The sequence below is a fragment of the Phyllostomus hastatus genome, unplaced genomic scaffold (assembly GCF_019186645.2).
Source record: "Phyllostomus hastatus isolate PE091 unplaced genomic scaffold, TTU_PhHast_1.1 phas_scaffold_501, whole genome shotgun sequence".
Lineage (NCBI taxonomy): Eukaryota > Metazoa > Chordata > Mammalia > Chiroptera > Phyllostomidae > Phyllostomus > Phyllostomus hastatus.
The window spans coordinates 21,375,047-21,396,045 of record NW_025334033.1 but is presented as its reverse complement, the minus strand read 5'-3'; the positions used below and the strand labels follow the sequence as shown (position 1 = coordinate 21,396,045).

General features: G+C 37.3%; 1 protein-coding gene across 1 annotated transcript in view; it reads right to left on the bottom strand.

Annotated features, from left to right (window-relative positions):
- The window catches only part of TEX9 (testis expressed 9), a 47,263-nt gene extending 31,502 nt beyond the window's left edge, over nucleotides 1–15,761 (bottom strand). Inside the window, exons 1-4 of the mRNA XM_045823825.1 lie at nucleotides 15,706–15,761; nucleotides 15,498–15,589; nucleotides 5,865–5,928; nucleotides 4,176–4,255 (exon numbers count right to left, since the gene is read on the bottom strand). Of these exons, the coding sequence (XP_045679781.1) occupies nucleotides 4,176–4,255; nucleotides 5,865–5,928; nucleotides 15,498–15,589; nucleotides 15,706–15,732 (263 nt within the window). The 5' untranslated portion in view covers nucleotides 15,733–15,761. The remainder of the gene's footprint in view (nucleotides 1–4,175; nucleotides 4,256–5,864; nucleotides 5,929–15,497; nucleotides 15,590–15,705) is intronic.
- Nucleotides 15,762–20,999: the final 5,238 nt, after the last annotated feature.

Below are 20,999 nucleotides of genomic sequence, written 5' to 3'. Positions count from 1 at the left end.
ACCTAATCTTGATATGCAATGTTATGAGAGGTAGTATAGTATATAAGAATAGGTTTAGAAACCTTATCAATTCTGGTTTGGATCTCAGTGAAATTACATACTATCCTTCTGTCCCTATGTCTTCGGACAAGCTACCGAGCTTCTCTAAGCTGCAGTTTCCTCATTTTCAAAACGAGGACAATATTTATTTCTTTTTTTTTTTAAGATTTTATTTATTTATTTTTAGAGAGGGAAGGGAGGGAGGGAGGGAGGGAGAGAGAGAGAGAGAGAAACATCAATGTGCAGTTGCTGGGGGTTCTGGCCTGCAACCCAGGAATGTACCCTGGCTGGGAATCGAACCTGGGACACTTTGGTTCCCAGCCCACGCTCAATCCACTGAGCTACGCCAGCCAGGGCAGGACAATATTTATTTCAAAAAATACTTTGAGAATTAAAGAAAATAAGATAGGTAAAGGGATTACAATGTATCTGATTGGTAAAGTCCCCAATTATTAGTATTTTATATATTACATTATCCTTCAAATGATATATTTACACTACTTACATGCAAAAGGATTTTATATAGTAAAGCATCCACCTATACCATCAAAAAAATGTTCTCTCTGGCTTCAAACTATATTACAAAACTATAGTAATCAAAACAATATGGTCATGAAAAAAACAGACCCACAGATCAATGGAATAGAATAGAGTCCTAAATGGACACACATATATAGTCAATTAATTTACAACAAAGGAGAATATAAAATGGGGAAAGAACTGTCTCTTCAATAAACAGTGCTGGGAAAACTGGACAGCCACATGTAACAGAATGAAACTGAACCACTATTTTACACCATATACAAAGATTAACTCAAAATGGATTAAAGACTTGAAAGACCTAAAAACATAAAAATTTTGGAAGAAAACATAGGTAGTAAGTTGCTTAACACTGGTCTTGATGATGAATTTTTAAAATTTAACACCAAAAGCAAAAATAAACAAGTGGGACTACATCAAATTAGAAAGGTTCTGTAGAGCAAAGGAAACCATCAACAAAATGACAAGTCAACCTATGCCATTTGTGGGTGTTGATAAACACAGAGAGAGCTTTGTGAGACCTCTGGCACAATGCAATGATCCAAGGTGGTGGGAAGTTGCCTGCCCACCTGCAATGCCTCACACCGTCCCCCTCTATCACAGGAGCACCTGCGCACCTCACCATGTCTTCCCCAAGTCTCACTTCTGGTACTTGTGTCTCTGCTGAAGAAGATAAAGAAGTCCTCAGGGGAAATCATCTCCTGCTGGCAAGTACTTGATAATTCCCTGCTTTAGGTGAGGAACTCTAGCATCTGGCTGAGCTAGGACTCCCACAGCAGCACCCACAGCATGTACTGAGAGTACCAAGGCCTGGCCACTGATCAGCAAGTCAAGCAGTTCCACAACTCCACCGTCAGGTTGCCACTGCCCCACTGGATCCTCCATCACCAGCACAAGTGTTACCAGCACAAGCCAAGCCTTACCACTAAGAGATCCAGCACCTTCTTTTAGATGCTGGGCCTCCTTGTCCCCTGTTCTGTCCAAATAAACTCCTTGGGAAAACCAGGGGGGGGGGAAAGACAATATACTGAGTGGGAGAAAATATTTTGCAAATCATATATCTGATAAAGTGTTAATATCCAAAATACATAAAGAACTCATACAACTCAATAGCAAAAAAAATCCAATTAAAAAATGGGCAGAGGATCCGAACAGACATTTTCTAAAGACACATAATTGGTCAACAGGCACATGAAAAGACACTCAGCATCCCTAATCATCAGGGAAATGTAAGTTAAAACCACAGTGAGGTCTGACCAGTGAGGCTCAGTTGGGCATCATCCTGTAAAGCGATAGGTCACCAGCTCAATTCCTGGTAAGGGCACATGCCAGGGTTGTGGGTTTGGTCCTAGTCAGGGCACATACCAGAGGCAACCAACTGATGTTTCTCTCTCGCATCAATGTTCCTCTCCCTCCCTCCCTCCCTTCCCTGCTCTTTAAAATAAATAAATAAATAATAAACTTTTATTCTAAAAAAACAAATTAAAAATTTAAAAGAAACACAATGCGATAGCACTTCACACCTGTTAGAATGGCTATCACCAAAAAGATAAGAGATAAATGCTGGTGAGGATGTAGAGAAAAGGGTACCCTTGTGCACTCTTAGTAGAAATGCAAATTGGTGCAGCCACTATGAAAAACAGTATTATTACAGGGTGCAGCCAAGAGGGCGGCCCCAAATAGGGATTTGAAATGGGGTCTAGAACTCAAGGTGTTCAGGAAATATTAGGATGTCCTCACCACCCCCCACCACAGGTATGGGTTGGGGGAAGGGACACATGGAGCAGGGCCATTGAGAGCTGTTTTGCATAGCAACAGCCTTGCAGCTAACCTCTGGCATGGTCATTTAACATATCTATAACCTTTAACTGGTTACATAGATAAGTTAAATAGCTGTGGCCATGCTCTGAGCCAGGGGAATGGAAGTAACTTCCCCACCAAGACATAACTAGGGGGCAGGTCCCCCTGAGTTACAGCACCTGCATGGGAGCTTGGAGAAGACTGGCTCCAGGACATGGGGCCATGCCTACCCAGAGTCATAATGGCAGCCCAGTAAAGCTGGAGGGATATGAGAGTCCTGGCAAGTGTAGCCAATTGTGGGAGGAGTCAGAAATGGGGCTGCAGAGGAAGATTGGCGCGGAGATTTAAACCCAGATGTGGCAGCCATTGAGGAGAGAACCACTCGGTCTTTAGTGGAGTGAGGACTTCTGCAGCCCTGAGAGAGAGAATCACCATGTGGCTTTAGCAGAGAACCACCACTCGGCTTTGGCAGAGTGTCGACCTCCCTTCTTGCAGCCATTGAGGAGGGAAAACCATGCGGTTTTGGCTAAGTGGAGATTCCAACGGCCTTTGTGCTGAGAGGACCACGTGGCTGGGACAGTAGAGAGAGAACCTCGCAGCTTTGCCAGAGTGGGGACCCCTGCAGCTTCAGAAGGGGGAACCACCACCCGGCTTTAGCAGAGGTCCCAGCAACACAGCTGATGGTGTTGGGAACCGAGGGAGGCCTACCAGCTGAGATGGATTACTGGGAAGAACCCGGGACTGCCTGAGCTGTGGACTTCCATTTCTTTTCCTGAGATATGGTATCCAGACTAGGCAAAGGGGTAAGGAAGGACTGTGTGTGTTTGTGGGTGTTTTAAAGGACTCTGGGATTTTGATGAAGACATTAGGTCACTACTTTAAGTCTGTATAGCATTAAATAAACAAACATTTCCTTTCCTTTTCACAAATCCCTGGCATTGAGAGATGTCTTTCCTATAAGGCAGTGGACATAAGGAACATGAGGGGTTCCTTTCAGTAATAGGATATTGCCCCCAGCCCTCTTTGGCCCCCTTGTTGTTCTGTAACAGTATGGAGGTTCCTCAAAAAATTTAAAAGAGAACTACCATATGACCCAACAATTCCACTTCTCAGTATTTATTTGAAGAAAACAAAAACACACTCAAAAAGATGTCTGCAACCCATTTTCACTGCAGCATTATTTACAATAGCCAAGATATGAAAACAACCTGAATGTTCATGGACAGATGAGCGAACAAAGAAGATGCGGCATATAAATACAATGAAATATTATTCAGCCATAAAGAAGACCCATTTGTGATAACATGGATGGACCTCAAGGCCATTATGCTGAGTAAGTCAGACAGAAAAAGACAAATATCAGATGATCTCATTTATATGTGGAATTAAAAAAAAAAGTTCATAGATTCAGAGAAGAGATTGGTACCAAAGGCTGAGGATGGAGTGGTGGGAAAAATGGGTGAAGGGAGTGAAAAGGAACAAAATTCCAGTATAAAATAAGTCATGGGGATACAATGTGCAGCATAATGACTATAGTTAATACTGTATTGCATATTTGAAAGTTGCTAAGTAGATTTTAAAAGTTATCATCACAACAAAAAAAATTCTGTAGCCATATATGTAATAGATATAATCAGACTTATTGTGGTGACCATTTCACAATATACAAACATCAAATTGTTGTACATCTGAAAATAACAACGCAATATGTTGATTAGATCTTAAGTTAAAATAAAAACAATCTAAAAGCATTTACCCAGTTAAAAAGAAAGTATTTGAGAATTTAAGTGACTTACCTTGAACTATAATCATCTTCCTCTTCATATGATTTAACATGTGCTGAAATAGGCCGAGATCGTAGTTCTTGCTGATCTCTCTAGTTAAATGAGTAAAGATAAGTCACATAGGAAAAAAACCCCACAAAAGTAGGATTTATTCAAGTGCCTTTCTGATCATTCATCATTTTAGAGCTGTTTCACAGTTTCCATGAAATCAAAGCACAGAATTCTAAATTCTATGGTATGAAAATAAGGTCTGTTACAATGTAGTTTTAATGTGGTTTCACCTTTCATCCATTCTGGGTTAAGAAAGCCAATTCTAAGGGAAAACTTCTATAGCCAATTCTAAAGGTCAATGCCATTACATGATCTCATCCGATTCCTGCTTCCACACTACATTAGAGTCTTCCATCTTGTGTAACATGCAAAGGAAATTAGACTCACATGAAACGGAAACATAAATCTGTTTAATGGTTAGAAAAACTTATCACAAATCACACAAAGCTTCAATGTTAAGAATATCACAAAAAGGTTAAAAAAGAAGCACTAAGAGTAAAACCTTTTGGCAAAGATATATCAAGAAATGAAAGTCAGTAAACAAATACTCAACATGGCAAATATTAAATCCATTAGCTTCCATGGGGGCAGGAATGCCTTCTTCCCTTTCCCAGCCCTTCTCAGTTTTCTACTATACCTTAAATAAATAAATATTTATTAGCAGACTCTTGGAGCACAATACCTAATGAATCCTTCATTCTACTATAACTTTGGATTTCCTCCTTCAAGTATTTTCTGGCTCATCGGACACTGGCAAAAACTAAAAGATGTAATAAAAATATTTCTTTTTCAGTGAAATATTTAATTACAAATGCAACCAGGAAATCTGTAACCATTATGTAAATATATTACCTGAAATGTGTTTTTTATATATTCTAAACTATAAATAATGATGAATCTGTACAAGGCCTTAAAATAAAATACTGCCTCTTCTTCCCTGCCCCCATGAAGTCCAATATGGGGTGAAGGGTGAGGTTTAAAAGAAAGAATTATAATTAAATTAGAGTAAGAACTAAAGAAAGTCTGAAAGCAAGCCACATTATTCCTCTAAGGAATGCTACTATATACTATCAATTAATAATGAGAATGCTGATGCTAAAAGCTGGATGCTTACAACAGGAATAACCACTCTGGTATTCAGATTGGGGCAAATACTCTTACATTGTCTAGTGTTATAACCTCACTACATTCTTCCTAACTATAAATCTAATTATGCTCTAGCCTCAAGATCTAAGTTATAACCAACTACAGAATTTAAGAGACAAATTACCATGTGATGACTGTTATCCTTTATCCAACTTTTGTCCAGAGACCATTTTCCTTCTTTCCTTATTCAATTACCACTGCTAATTCTACACAGCTACACTCATATATTAATCTTCAACTAGTGGGAAAGATTGTTAAATATTACCGTTCTTATTAGATGACTGGCCACCTAAATAGAAAACATCTTCAGTGGCTTTTAGAAAACGTGTTTTTATCAAAAACACATGTACAAATACACCCCCTACTATACATATATTCATGTTCAATTTGTGATAATTTGATGAGCTGAACATTTATGCTTTGTACATTTTTGTATGTATGTTATAAATCAAATTAAAAGTTAAAAAATATAGCACTTACATGAAATTACTAACATTTACTTACTATTGCTTCCTCAGCTTGTCGAACCAGATCAGCTGTTTTTGCCTCCAATTCTGCGTTTAAACGCCTAAAAGCAGAAAATAATTTACTAATTGGGATGTGCTGAAGATCCTAAAAAAATACAAGTAATTAAATTTCAGTAACTATACTTTAGCTAATCAACAAATTTCAAAACAAACACTTTATTCTAAAATTAACCTAACTATTAGAACACTTATCTCCAACTCCCCATGATTATTCCTTATTATTATTATTATTATTATATTACTATTATTATTATTTTGGTAGAATTCCAACAGTGTAACTCCTGGCTTCTCTCTGACCCTCACTTCAGGTGGAAGGACTTCTTTGGGAATGACAAACTGGTGGGAATAAATCCCACTCCTCAGCTTCTTGGGATGAACTCCACCTGGGGACAGGAGTGGGGCAGGGTAGCAGAGAGGCCTGCTTTGGTCTGGGGGTGTTGCTGAGACATTTTAATCATCTTCCCTTCTATTTTTCACCTATAGCATATACATAATTTTGTATTATGTTTTCCCATAACAAATTGAAGATACATATTTCTCTCTTTATAATTAGTGCCTTAAATGGATATAAAATACTCTAACAGATGAAGGTAACATAATGTATTAATCTATTCCTATTGTTAGTTCAAGTCCCTTTTCACTTTTAAAAGTAACACTATAATAAACATTCAAAAGTATGTAACTTTTTTATTCTATTCATAAAATAAAATTTTAAAAATGTCTAGACCATCTAGGATCTTTTGAAGTTATATGAAGAAAATATGTTGAGCAATTTTAAAAATGAGATATTTTGTTATTTTATTAGATATGTGATTCAGAAGTAACACAAACCACTTGCAACATTACTCACCCCCCAAAAAAGAAAATCAGTAGCATATCTCTTCTTAAAACAGTCCAATGTTTTAGGAAATATTTTTATATCTTAGGATGAGTTAAACAAAAGAAAACTATCTAATAAAGACTTAAAGTCCCATTTAAGACAGCATATCTGAGGTTTCACATTTCTCTAACAAGAACCACTAGAAGCTTCTGGTCAGTATAGTAGACCAAGATGCCTCAAAAGGCTTTTCTTCTACTCAAAAACCATGGAAATACTGGATATAATATAATGAAGGATATACTGCTAAGTTCACATTCAGGTGAGAGAAATATCTTGGCACCAAAACTAAAGCAGCAACTAAAAGTGAGAACAGTTAACAGGAACAAAAGATGAAACAGCTTAACAGCTAAAATATGATACTGTGTGGGAGTCATGAAGAGCCACACCTGTTAAACACAAACAAAAACACTAACCATAACCTCAGGTGAGCAGAAATGAAACTACAGCGATAGGTGAAAAAGAATCTCTTGTTGAGTAGTGAGAACATACAGGAATGTGGTCCAAGTTCATCCTACCCAGATGCTATAGAAATTTTATGCCAAAACTTTAATACAGAAAGTTGCCCTAACCAGTGAAAAAACTGATAAGCTAAATGCAAAACCACCCTTAAGGACATTTACTCATCTATAAGATATACAACACTCTCAGGAAGTAAACCCTGCTAAAGATGACTCCACAAAGATAACAAATTACATAAAGAAATAAGTCACCAAGAGGCAGAATCAGCATATGCAACAAAATTTGTATGAGAACTGAAAATAATAAAACAATCTTAAAAGGATGTTTAAATAAGCATTTTTACTTAAAAAAAAAACAAAGAATAGACACCAGTAGGTAAGAACCAGACATTATTGTAAAAGAACATTGAATATGGAAAAGAACCAAATAGAAATTACATAAATGAAAACAGTCATCAAAATTAAAAATTCAAACTCAATGGATAAGTTGAACAATAGAATGAACTAAAAGGGAAATAGTTGAATTAGAAGACAGATATGAGGAAATCACCTGAAAGGAGGTACACAAAGAAAGTTAAAAATATGAAAGAAAGGTTAACATCCATTAAAGACAGCCTATTTGACAAAAACAGATTTATACCTACCTAATAGAAGGTACAGAAGGAAACCCCAGATGAGGATGGAATGTCAATATTTGAAGATATAATGCTGAGAATTTTCCAGACACGACAAGATGTAGATCTTGAGCAGAATTAAGAAAACTAATGTACATCTGTGCACATCATAGTAAGACTGCAGAATTTCCAAGACAAAGAGAATATTCTTTAAACTACCAGAGCAAATATTTAATAAGAACAGATAGTCTATCTGCCTGATTATCTAAAAAGCTGATAGTAGATGGCTCATCAACATCTCTACATTCCAATGGACAATGAAATGGTATCTTTAATGAACTGTGTGGGGGAAAATACTGGCCATCTAGAATTCTATGTTCAGCAAAACTGTCTTTGAAGAATAAGTGCAGAGTAAAAAATTTTTCAGAAAAGACAAGTTTAAGACTCAAATTTTCACAAAGAGAAGTAATGAAGGGTCTACCCTTCAGGAAGAAAAAAATTAAACCTGGAAAACAGGAAGAATCATGATGAGCAAAGAAATTAGAAAACACAATGATAACTCTAAATTAGCACAGACTATAAAAATAACAGGAGTATTCAAAACAAAAGGAAGTAAAATATCTAATAATATCTAACTTAACCTGCTGGGGGAAACCAAACTAAAGCAGTCTAAGCTCTTTCCAAAACAGTAAAAGAAAAATAAAGAAAATATAAGCTCATTGAATACAACAGATGACAGAAGAACCAAAAAAATAAGCATAATAAATATAAAACAAAAAATATTATGGCCAAACAACTTCAAATTAACAAACATAATAATATAAATAATTCACTTATTAGCAGAAATTATCAGACTCAATATAAACGGAATACTCTCTTAAAGCTAAATGACGTAAGTCTGAATATAAAGGAATGAATACAGATATAATAGACATTACATAACAATGAAAGGAATAATTTATCTCTAGAAGATTTAAATAAATCAAATAATATATCCCCCAAAACAAATAATGGATACACTTACATAAATAGTTATTCTTCAATTATAGTTACAGTTGATTTTAATACATCTCTAACAGAAACCAATGCAGCTAGTAGAAAAAAAAAATGGTGATATACTGTTATGGACATGAAAATTAATTAGCTTGACTTAACAGATGGTCAACAAATAGTTATATATTTTCTTTTTTTAAAGATTTTATTTATTTTTTAGAGAGAGGGAAAGGAAGGGAGAAAGAGAAGGAAAGAAATAGTAATTGGTTGCCTCTCACAAGCCCCTAACTTGGGACCTGACCCACAACCCAGGCACGTGCCCTGACTGGGAATCGAACCAGCAACCTTTCAGTTCTCACACCAGCACTCAGTCCACTGAGCCATACCAGCCAGGGCAGATATACACTTTCTATCAAAGAATATTAAAAAGTGAACTATACTGCTTTAACTTGGTTTCCCCTGAATTTGTATTGTACTTGACCACAACTAAGTTTCAATACATTTCTGAAAATCAATGTTATATACCTTCTATAAATGACTATAATGCAATTAAAATAATATAACTAAAATAAAAAACATGTTTAGAAACTAAAAACACACTTTTTAAATAATCAACATGAAAATCATAAAAAATTTAAAACTATTAAACTATGACAAAAGAAATACATAAAACAGGTACTGCAATACAGAGAGAGTTGGAGAGAAATTTACAGAAATTAAATGCACTTACTAAAAAATAATAAAAACAGCCCTGGCCAGTGTGGCTCAGTGGATTGAGTGCCAATCTGTGAACCAAAGGGTCACCAGCAGTTCAATTCCCAGTTAGGTCACATGCCTGGGTTGTGCACCAGGTCCCCAGTGGGGGATGAGAGAGGTAACCACACACTGATGTTTCTCTACCTCTCTTCTTCTCTCTCAAAATAAATAAATAAATAATTTTTAAAAAATCATAACCAAGATAAAGATGTTCACCACCACTCTTTCTATTCTATATTGAACTAGAGGTTCTAACTAGATCGAGGGGGAAAAATACATGAAAAATTGTAAAGGGAAAAAACAATCACAACTTGCATATGATGTAACTGTGTTTATGAAAAATCCAAGGAACTCTACAGATTGAATAAAAGTTAAGCAGAGAGGTTGATGGTGACTCACATATGGAGCCAGCCTGCCAACTCTGTAGGGGAAGGGCTCAGAAAAGGAACAATGACCTCCGCCAGCACTGCTGTCTGAGAGAAAGCTGCCCCTCCAGGTCTTGCCCTGATGCCAGACACTTCAGTTCCTTCTCATGTGCCCCTGGTGCCTTTCCAGTGCTCTGCTATCCCACTGCTGGAACTCCCAGTGAATCTGACTTTTTCAGTCCCAAGAAGCATCTGAAGGCATGTAGCAGCTCTGAAGCAAGGTCTGAACTGATATAATCTACTCTGTTGGTTTTATGGATATCATCAGGGAGACCAGAAACAACTTCTACCTGATCTATGACACCAAGGGTTGCTTTGCTGTTCATTATATTATACCTGAGAAGGCCACATACAGGTTGTACAGAGTGAGAAGATCTTTGTGGGCCCAAAAGAAATCTCTCATCTGGTTACTCATGATGTTCACACCATCTGCCACCCTGATTTCCCCATCAAGATTAACGACACAATTCAAACTGATTTGGAGACTGTGTACAGCGGTAGCCAGAGGTGCTCACCCAAAGAATTGGTGTGATCACCAACAGACAGAAACATTCTGATTCTTTTAATGTGGTTCATGCAAAAGATTTCAAAGGCAATAGCTTTGCCACCCAGTTCTCCCACATCTTTATCACTGGCAAAGATAATTTCTCTTCACCAAGGAAATAGGTATCTGCCTCACTAATGCTGAAGATAGGGACAAGAGACTGGCAACCAAAATGAGCAATGGATAAAATAATCTATAGGTAACATAATAGGGAAAGCTTTTTAACTTAAAGATAATATGGAATGAAAATAAAATACTCCATCTAACAACCACAGAATACACATCCTTTCTTGGGAACCTCCCTGCCTGGTTTCAGAAGCTATAACCCCTCATGGCTAAGGCTTAGTGAGAGACCTTGGGACCCTAAGCCACTAAGGAGACACAGCTTATCTACCTGGCAGGGGCACTGCCTCTACCCCTTTTACTTCACCCTGCTTGGCCTCAAGCCTGACCAGTTAGCCAATGATGGGTAAGATTCCTCAAGGGAGGGATGACCTAAGACAGGCATGGTCACAAGAGAGCCCTCAGAGAAGGACTTGGGGAACTACCAAAAAAGGGGGTGATGGACCCTCACCCCTCAGCTTTGACATAGCCTGAGTCCCCATTCTGTCTGCAAGAAGTCTCCTAACCTCTGGACTGCCTTACTTCCCCTGCCTGACTTAACCCTGGAACAATGCCAGAGGTGGGTGTGGCCCTGTGCTGGGAAAGGTGAGTTACCTGGGACGATCAGGCCTAAGAAAGAACCCGTAAAAATCCTGTGAAACTTGCTTTGCTAAGAATGCTCTCAATTTTCTGATAAGGGTCTGAAACTTTGTTTCCCAAAGTTTTATAGCCCTTTAGCTATCTGACCCTGACTCAGAATAAGCCCTCATAGTTCTTTCAGTGTTATCTATTGTTTGATCCTTACTGCCTGACAAATGATTGCTGAGCTTTACCCGTATACCTGTGTAAATTGAACCCAATAAAAGCCCAATGAGGAAAAGGCTCTTGGTACTTCTCCTTGGAGAGATCCGCCACCTTTCCTCCTCAAGCAGATCATGTCTTAGTAGACTTATTCTCATCTGTGGAGGCCAGGGGAGCCTGTGGGCAGGGTCCCCCCTCTCCCCTCCCCGCCCGCACCCCCACAATCCTTCTCAAGCTTGAATGGAGCATTCACTAATATAGACCATTTTGTAGTCCATAAAATACATCTTACAATTTTAAAAGAGTAGAAATCACATAAAGTATGTTCACATACCATAATTGAATTTAATTAGACACCAAAACCAGAAAGATAACTAAAAATTGCTAAATATTTTGAGATTAAACAAAAAACATAATTCTTGGGTCAAAAGAAAGGAAATCTAAAAATATATTTAACTAAATGAAAATGAAAATACAATTGTAAAAATGTGTGGGGTGCAGTAAAGGCAAAGCTTAGAGAGAAATTTATAACATTACATGCATATATTAGAAAAGAAGAAAAATCTAAAACCCATAATCTAAGCTTCCATGGTAGGAAAGCAGCAAATGAAGAACAATTTAAGCCTAAAGGAAGTAGAAGAAAAAAAGTAATAAAAATTGAAGCAGAAATCAGTAAAATTTAAAACAGAAAAACAATAGAGAAAATCAATGAAACCAAAGCTAATTTTTTGAAAACATAAAAAAATTTATAAAATTCTAGCTAGGCTAACAAAGAAAGAAAGAGAGAACACACAAAATACTAACATTACAAATTAAAGAAAAACCATCACTACTGATCCCATGGCCTATAGAATAATGAAAGGAATACTATGAACAACTTTATGTGCTCAAATGTGATTGACTTAGATGAAATAGATCAATTCCTTGAAAGATACAATCAAACTCACACATGGAGAAACAGATAATATGAAAAAGCCTGTATCTATTAAAGTAATTAATTCAATAATTATAAAACTTCCAAAGCAGAAAGCACAAGACCAGACACTTTAACTGGTGAACCACACCAAATATTTAAGAAGGAAATGATACCAATACTGTAGAATCTCTCCCAGAGACTAGAAGCAGAAGGAATATTTCCTAACTAATTCTATGAGGCCAGAATAAAGATAATACCAAAACTAGACAAAGACATTACAAGAAAAGTACAGATCAGTACCATGAAATAGATGCAAAGATCCTTAACAAAATGTTAGTAAATGAAATCCAACAATGCATAAAAAGAATCATATACCATGAACAAGCAGGATTTACTCCAAGTATGCAAGGCTGGTTCAACATTCAAAATCAATTAATGTAATCATCACATTAACAAACTAAAAAAAGAAAATCATATAAATTAATGCAGAAAAAGCATTTGAAAAAAGCCAATATTCATTCATGATTTTTAAAAAAACCTCCAAGAGAGGACTCTAAGAAGCTTTTGACTGCTTTTCCCCAGACTTCCCTCCATGCACCTTTTCCCATTGCTGATTTTGGTTTGTACCCTTTCACTGTAACAACAGCCATGACACAACTTAAAAAAAAAAAGAAAAGAAAAAGGTAAGCAGAGCTGATGATCTGTATCTATATAGACAGGTATTAGGATCAATATAGAAAAGTCAATGTTCCTACATATCTGGCCAATTAGAAAATATAGTAGGGGAAAAAAGCCATTCATATAGTAACAAAACCTATGAGGATCCTGAAAAATTATATAGGTAAGACTTTTATGTAGTAATATGATAAAATACTATTAACAGACACCAAAACACCCATATGTAAATGGAGATGTACCATATTTGTGGAAAGGAAGATTCAATAGCATAAAGATGTCAGTTCTCTGCAAATTAATCTGTAAATACAATGTAACTGGCATTACAGGCAGGAGGTTGGTAGGTGGGGGGTGTTGTGGAGGTCTGCCCTACCAGTTATCAAGACCAATTAAAACAAATGTCATATAATCTTATTTGTTTAGCTCTCTGGTTTAATGATATATACATGAAGCCTGTAAAATCTATTGACTTTGATGATCAGCGTGTTCCCTAATCTATCCCCTCAGGGATTATCTCCTCCAATTCTGGATTGAAATCCCTGGGAAGTCCTGTGTTTAGCTAATTCAAAAGACATCACAATATGCTTACCATCAAAATAATAAGTGGCAAAATACTGTGCTATGAATTCATATTCTTGCGTATAAAAATGACCAAAGACAAACACCATGATTTCACTTCTGTGTTGGAATCCAAAAAAAAAAAAAGAGAAAACAAAACAAACCAACAAACAAAAACTCATAGATGCGAAGAGCAGATAGGCAGGAGCTGGGAGAGAGTGATTAAGACTTACAGTGGTGATCAATGTAATGTATACAAATAATGAATCATAATATTGGACATCTGAAATACATATAATATTGTATACCAATTTTACCACAATAAAAAAAAAGAATAGCCAGACATTTTACTCTTCTCCATGGTGCAAAAGTGATGTACAAGCTTCAGTCAGAGCTTAAAACTACTCTGTTGAAATGCCTCTAATTTGTACACTGCAGAGTACAGGTTACAAAATGAGTAACACCTGGTTGCCTTTACCACAAAACAACTTTTGCTAAAATAGAATAGTTCCTGTAGATGCCTGCCTTTAAGCAGGACCATATCCCTAATGACAGCCAGAGCCAGGTGCAAAATATACCCTTAAATAAACAAACAAATTAACCTAAACAATACACCTGGTTAGTGCTATCTGGTGTATGGTGATAAAAATAACTGTTTTAGGTTGAGCACAGTTGATTCAGAATTGTATATGGACATGGACAACAGATCTGTTGCTTAAATACAGTCCTCATGGGAATAACAGACCCATTTCATCGGATAGGAATGATTATGTTTCTACATGCTATGGCAAAGGGGCATGTGTCTCATTCATCTAAAGAGAGTACATATCAGTTTTAACTTTAAATATGCTTTTAATTTGAAGTACAAATTACATGGTAAGTCTTTTTAACTATTTAAAGAACTGCCAGAATGTGTTCCAAATTTTAAATTAAATTAGTTTAGAAAGACAGTGAACTGTTAAAATACAAATTTTTTGTAAGCATATATACAATGGTAAATAAAAGACATGCTCTTAGACCTTGTCGGATTCATCATCCAACGGCAGGAAAAAACAAAAAGTAAACTAACAAACTAATTTTTTGTAACGTTACGCTAAATGCAAAGAAAAATGAGTAAACCCATAAAAAAAGAGTAACAGAAGAACCTATTTAGCATAGTCAAGGAAGGCCACTCTGAGCGTGACACGTAAAAGGCCTGTGTGACTGACGGCCTTCAAGGAAAGAGAAGGGAAAGGCTCCAGGAACTGAAGGGTCAGTTAGGCTGGAGAGAGCACAAGATCCAACAAGACGCAGGAGCCAGATCTGACAGAGCTTTTAAACTTCAACATGAAACCACTACAAAGTTTTAGGCAAGGAAATGACATGATCAAATTAAAAGATTACTCTTGGCATCTGTGTGAAAACTGAGGCATGAAGAGTGAAATCGTCCAAGAATGAAAGCCCATGGTGTCAGGATAGTTTGTAATTTCGCTCATCAGATAAAGAAAGGAAATCCTTCCAACTTCACCAAATGTGGGCAAGAAGAGTAATTCCAAATGCCCTGAGAAATAGGCTTTCAATTTAGAAACAAAGCCTAAAAGAAATTTACAGACATAAACTCGAGGAAGTTGGAACTACATGGAATTCCTTAAACTAGAAACTGCACTACTCGTGGAAATTCCTGCTATCAAAACCACGTCTAACAATACCATCTTACTGATGAACAGTTTCGCTTGGGTTAAATTAAATTTTCACCCACTTCAAACGCCTAGGACGAAGGCGAGCTCAAGATGGAAGAGACTGCTGAGCAGTGCGTGGTCCCAAGGACCCAGCCACGGGTAACAGTACTTGTAAGCAGTCTCACTTAAGTAAAAGAAATAGGGAAAAGGTGAACCGTCAAATTTCTTACTTATATTCTTCCTCCTTGGCGAGGAAGTCTCGTCGAGGTTTAGCAGGTTGCTGAATGCGTGGCGGGAGTGGAGTCCCTGAAACAGTCCGTCTCTGTAAAACAGACAGAGACTTTCAGACCCCAAGTTAAGAGAGATTCAGCGTCCCTGCCGCCTCGCCACCGCCTCCTCCAAACCTATTTGGTCCCACGAGTTTGGAGTTGAACTGACCCTGAGCCCAAGACCTCGCCCCGCCATCTTTCACGACCAAGACGCCGTTACCGAGGCAACGACGTAACTTACCGCGAGAGCTACCTTATCTCGGGCATCCTGACGCCCCAGGCGTGTACTGCACTCACTGAGGCGCTCTTAACCCAGAGCCGAGGGAGGGCTGGACCAGGTACCTGTCGCCGGCGTTTTGACCTCTATTCCTCTCCGCAAGTTCAACGCTAACAACACCCCGCGCTGCCTCGAACCTAAGAAGCCAATGTGCTGCATTGACTAACAAACTCTCAAGTGGCGGGGCAAGGGGGATTGACCGTGATAAGACCTTAATAGGACTTGGGTGACGCAAAGACACTTTTTGGGATAATAGAAAAGGGATAATAGAAAAAATTTATATTTTGATTGTACTGGTAGTTGTATAATGTATAAATTTGTTAAAAATCAACAAATTGTACATTTAAAGTTGTATTTTATTGTGGATGAATAAGACTTCAATAAAGTTTACTTTTTAGAACGACAAAAATAAGTAAATTCTTAAGTTAGCATGGAGGGGTTTCAACTAAAGAAGTCGGGTCCATTTCTCATACTTGGTGGGAGCAAGATAGGAAAGCCCCTATTCTGCTGTGTTTCTCAAAAGTTAGTGACCAATGCGGCCTCCCCCGTTTTGTTTAAAATGAACTCGTCAGCGGAATTCTAAGTTCTGGTTTCTTACAATTATTTATAGCATGTGTCAGAGCTCAGACTCTCAAGTCATTAGGCCTAAGTTTATGTCCTGGTTGTGTTACTTACTAGCCATGCAGTCTTGGACAAAGCACTCTGTATCTCAACTACTTCATCTGTAAAACGGTAGTAAGAATAGTGCCCATCTCAGTTGATATGAGGAATAAATGAAATGTACTTAGGCTTGTGCCTGGAACACAGTAAACAGTCAAAGTTCCAATTGGGGGGTAATAAACTCCAGAGTAAACCTTCACATTTAGGGTCAACTAATCTTCAGCTAACACTGTTGTATGGGAAAGAATAGTCTTTTCAACAAATGGTACTATGATAAATAGACGTCCACGTGTAAAAGAATGAAGTTGGACCCTTATCTTACACTGTGTACAAAAACTGACTCAAAATGGACCAAAAGCCTAACTTTAAGAGCCAAAATTATAAAGCTCTTTGAAGAAAACATAAGTATAAATTTTCCACCATTTTGAGTTAGGTAATGATTTATTCAATGTGACACCAAAAAAAAAAAAACCAAACCCACAACAAAATTAAAACATTTGTTTCAAAGGATACCATAAATAAAGTGAAAGGACAGACTACATAAGGGGCAGAAATTTTTAAAAATCTTATGTTTGATAAGAGACTTACGTCTAAAATATGTAAAGAGCTACTAAAACTCAAAAAGATAAATAACCCAAGTAATTTTGGGGTAAGCGTCATGGATAGGCATTACTCCAAAGGTATATAAATAACCAAAAACACATGAAAAGTTGCTCAATCTCATTAGTCTTCAAGGAAATGAAAATCAAAATCATAGCGAGATACCACTTCATACTCACCAAGATGACTATACAGTAATCAAAAAAGACAGGCACTAACAGGTGTTGGGGAGGATATGCAGAAATTCAAACTTTCATATACTGTTGATGGGAACATAAAATTATGCAGGCACTGTAGAAAACAGTCTGGTAATTCCTCAAAAGTTTTCACATAGAGTTAAAACATGACCTAACAACCTACCCCTAGGTAAATACCTGAGAAAAATGAAAACTTATTCCCCATACAAAAAGTTGTACACAGCCCTGGCTGGTGTGGCTCAGTTAATTGAGTGCAGGCCAGTGAACCAAAGGGTCGCTGGTTTGATTCCCAGTCAGGGCATATGCCTGGGTTGCAGGCCAGGTCCCCAGTAGGGGGCACTTGAGAGGCAACCACACATTGATGTTTCTTTCTCCTTCCCTTCCCTTCTCTCTAAAAATAAATAAATAAAATCTTTTTTAAAAGTTGTACACAAATATTTATAGCAGCATTGTTCAGAATAGCCAAGATGTGAAAATAACCAATCATAAACTATAATGGGTAAATAAAAAGTGGTATATTCATACAACAGAATATTATTCAGCAACAAAAAGGAATAAAGTACTGACAATACTACAATATGAATAAAACTTTGAGAATATAATATGTGAAAGAAACAATTCACACAAAAAAACTCATTTCATTCAAATATGGCTGCAGATCATATAAAATGTCCAGAATGGGCAAATCTATAGGGACAGATTAGATTAGATTAGTGGCTGTCTAGCCCTGGCAGATGATAGGGGATTGGCTAAGTGATTCCAAGGAGGTTTTGTGTGTGTGTGTATGTGTGTGTGTGTGTGTGTGTGTGTGTGTGTGTGGTGGATGGTAGGAGGGAGGGCGTTAATGAAAATGTTCTAAAATTGTGTTAATGGTTGCACATTTTTGTGAATATATTGTACTAAAAGTCAATGAATAGTATACTTTATATGGGCAAATTTTAGGTTTGTGAAAAATATCAATCAAGTTGTTCAAACATTAAAAATAAATAAATTATTAAAATGAAAAAGCCAAGAGAAATAGAAAACTACACCATACCAATTCAAAAAAAATCTGGAGTGACTATTAATTTAAAAAAAAAGACTTTAGAAACAAGGAAAATTATCAGTGACAAAGAGGAGCATTATATAATGATAAAGAGGTCAATTCTCCAAGAAGACATAACAATCCTTAATGTGTATGCACCTAAAAATGAGTATCAAAACACATGAGACAAAACCTAATAGGAAGGCAAAAGATATAAATAAATCCACTAATATATTTGGATACTTCAACACCTCTCTTTCACTAGTTGACAGTTCAAGCCAACAGAAAATCAGTAAGGATATAATTGTCCTGAACAGTACTATCAACTTGATCTAATTGACATCTAGCAAACAGTCCACCCAACAACAGCAGAATACACATTTTTCTCAAGGTCACATGGAATGTTCACCAAGATATACCACATTCTGGGCCATAAAGGGCATATTAATAAATTTAGAAGAATTGAAATTCTGTTCACTTTTTCAGGCTGCTATCACAAAATACCACAAACTGGGTGGCCTAACAGGAAATAAATATATTGTCTCCATTTTGGGGGCAAGAAGTCCAAAATCAAGGTATTGGCAGGAACATGTTCCCCTTGAAAACCTGTAAGGGAGAATATTACCTGTCTATTTCTAGCTTCTGCTGATGGCTGTCACTCTTTGGCATTCTTGGCTTACAGATGCATCATTCCAGTCTCTGCCTGTATAATAAACATAGGTTCTTCCTGTGTGTCTTTACATTTTTTCTCATAAAGACTCCAGTCAATTTGGCTTAAGACTCTGTTTTCACGTCAGTCTCAGCCTATGGATAGTGATGGTATTGGCTAGGAATGACTAGGGGCACTCACCTGGGCTCTTATTACTTGTGGCCAGCCCCCACAACGTGCCCCTCCACTCCCCCACCCCAGACATTTCCCCAACCAGAGCCAGTGTTGTGGCTGGACTGGACCTTACGGATCTTACTGTGATTGTAAGATGCATCTCAGCAACAACCATCAGGGAACTCTGATGAGACAAGGTTTATTACTCACAAGTCCTGGAAGATAGGTGCATGGCAAGTCCAAAGGCCACACAGAGAGGTCCAAGGTAGAGAGACAAAGCACAAACCTTGAGTTCTGCCTTTATTGAGGTCAAGGGTGGGGTGTCTTGGGTTTTGTGGGTTCACTTTTTTGGTGAATTTTAAAAGTTGGGAATTAGGGTACAGGAAGGAAAAACTATAGTCACCCAAACAGTTAGTTGTCTGGATTATCCAGGCCTTTCTAAAAGGAGAAGTTTATAGATGGGGGAGGGCTGCTTAACTAGTTGTTTAGCAAGTAGCTGTGTCATCCAGCTGATAATATGTTCATTCAAGATGGTTGTCTTTGGAATGGATGTTCCACCAACACAAGCTTAAAACATGCATTTATATTACAATAAAAACACTTATTGCCAGGCACTAGCTCTACAGACCCACCCTATTGATCTCACCCTACCTCAATTACATCTGCAAAGACCCTATCTCCAAGTAAGTTCATATTCACAGGTTGGAGTGGTGGTGGTTTATAGATGCATATATGTTTGAGGGGGGGATACAACTCAATCTATAACACAAATCATACAAACTATGTTCTCAGGCCACAGTGGAATTAAACTAGAAATCAGTAACAGAAAAATAGCTGGAAAAATCCCAAAATATTTGGAAATTAAACACACACTTCTAAATAATACATGGATCAAAGAAAAAGTCTCAAGGAAAATTTAAAAACATTTTAAATTAAATGAAAATACAACTTTTCTAACCTTGTGGGATGCAGTGAAAGCAATGCTTAGACAAGAATGCCTAGCACTAAGTGCATATTTTAGAAAAGAAGTAAAATCCAAAATCAACAATCTAAAGTTCCACCTTAGGCAATGAGACAAAGGAGAGCAATTTAAGCTTAAAGAGAGCAATAGGACAGAAATAATACATGCTATATATTATATTATACAAATTATAATATATAATGCATACACATATATACACATTACTGAACTTGAAGTAGGGAAAATTTCGGTGTCCTCCTGAGCCCCTCCAGCTCCCTAAAGTAAACAAAACTGATTCTTCAAAAGGCAATTAAGAACAAAAGGAAGGATTAACCTGAGAAAATGCCCATAAAAGAACTGTGCTCAGAAAACAAGGCTTAGATCAACAGTATCATGATAGAGCTGAGCCTGACATCCTTGCTCCCAGCTACTAGGTTCACTGAAAAAAGCCCATGTAGTTCTAAATTAGTAGTGCCCATGGCTCCGAGCAGAATCAAACACAAATCTTTTTCTGACAAAAATATCAGTCCACCAGAATTTAGTCCACCAGATTTCTGGATTTTGATCAAGAATGTGTGAGTTTATTATCAAAAATGACCAGGCATAAAGGAAGCAAGCCACAGTGAGTGAGAAATCAAAAGAAATAATATTTAGAACCCTGTACGGTAAACGAAGGCAGCCTGGCTTCCTCACCCAGGTGTCTGGGCAACTAAGGGAAGCAGTTTCCCATAACCTTGAGAATGGGCCTGATAAGCAGTGTCCTTATAGCCTACAGACTGGGTCCGACAAACTGTTCTCCTAGCCTTGGGTGGGCTCGCACGAATAGTATGAAGCTCTGTTGCATAAGATCTGTAGGCACCCTGCTGGCTTTATTTGTCTTTAGTATTTCAGTGGGTAATGACTCCCAGCTGGGTGCCATGC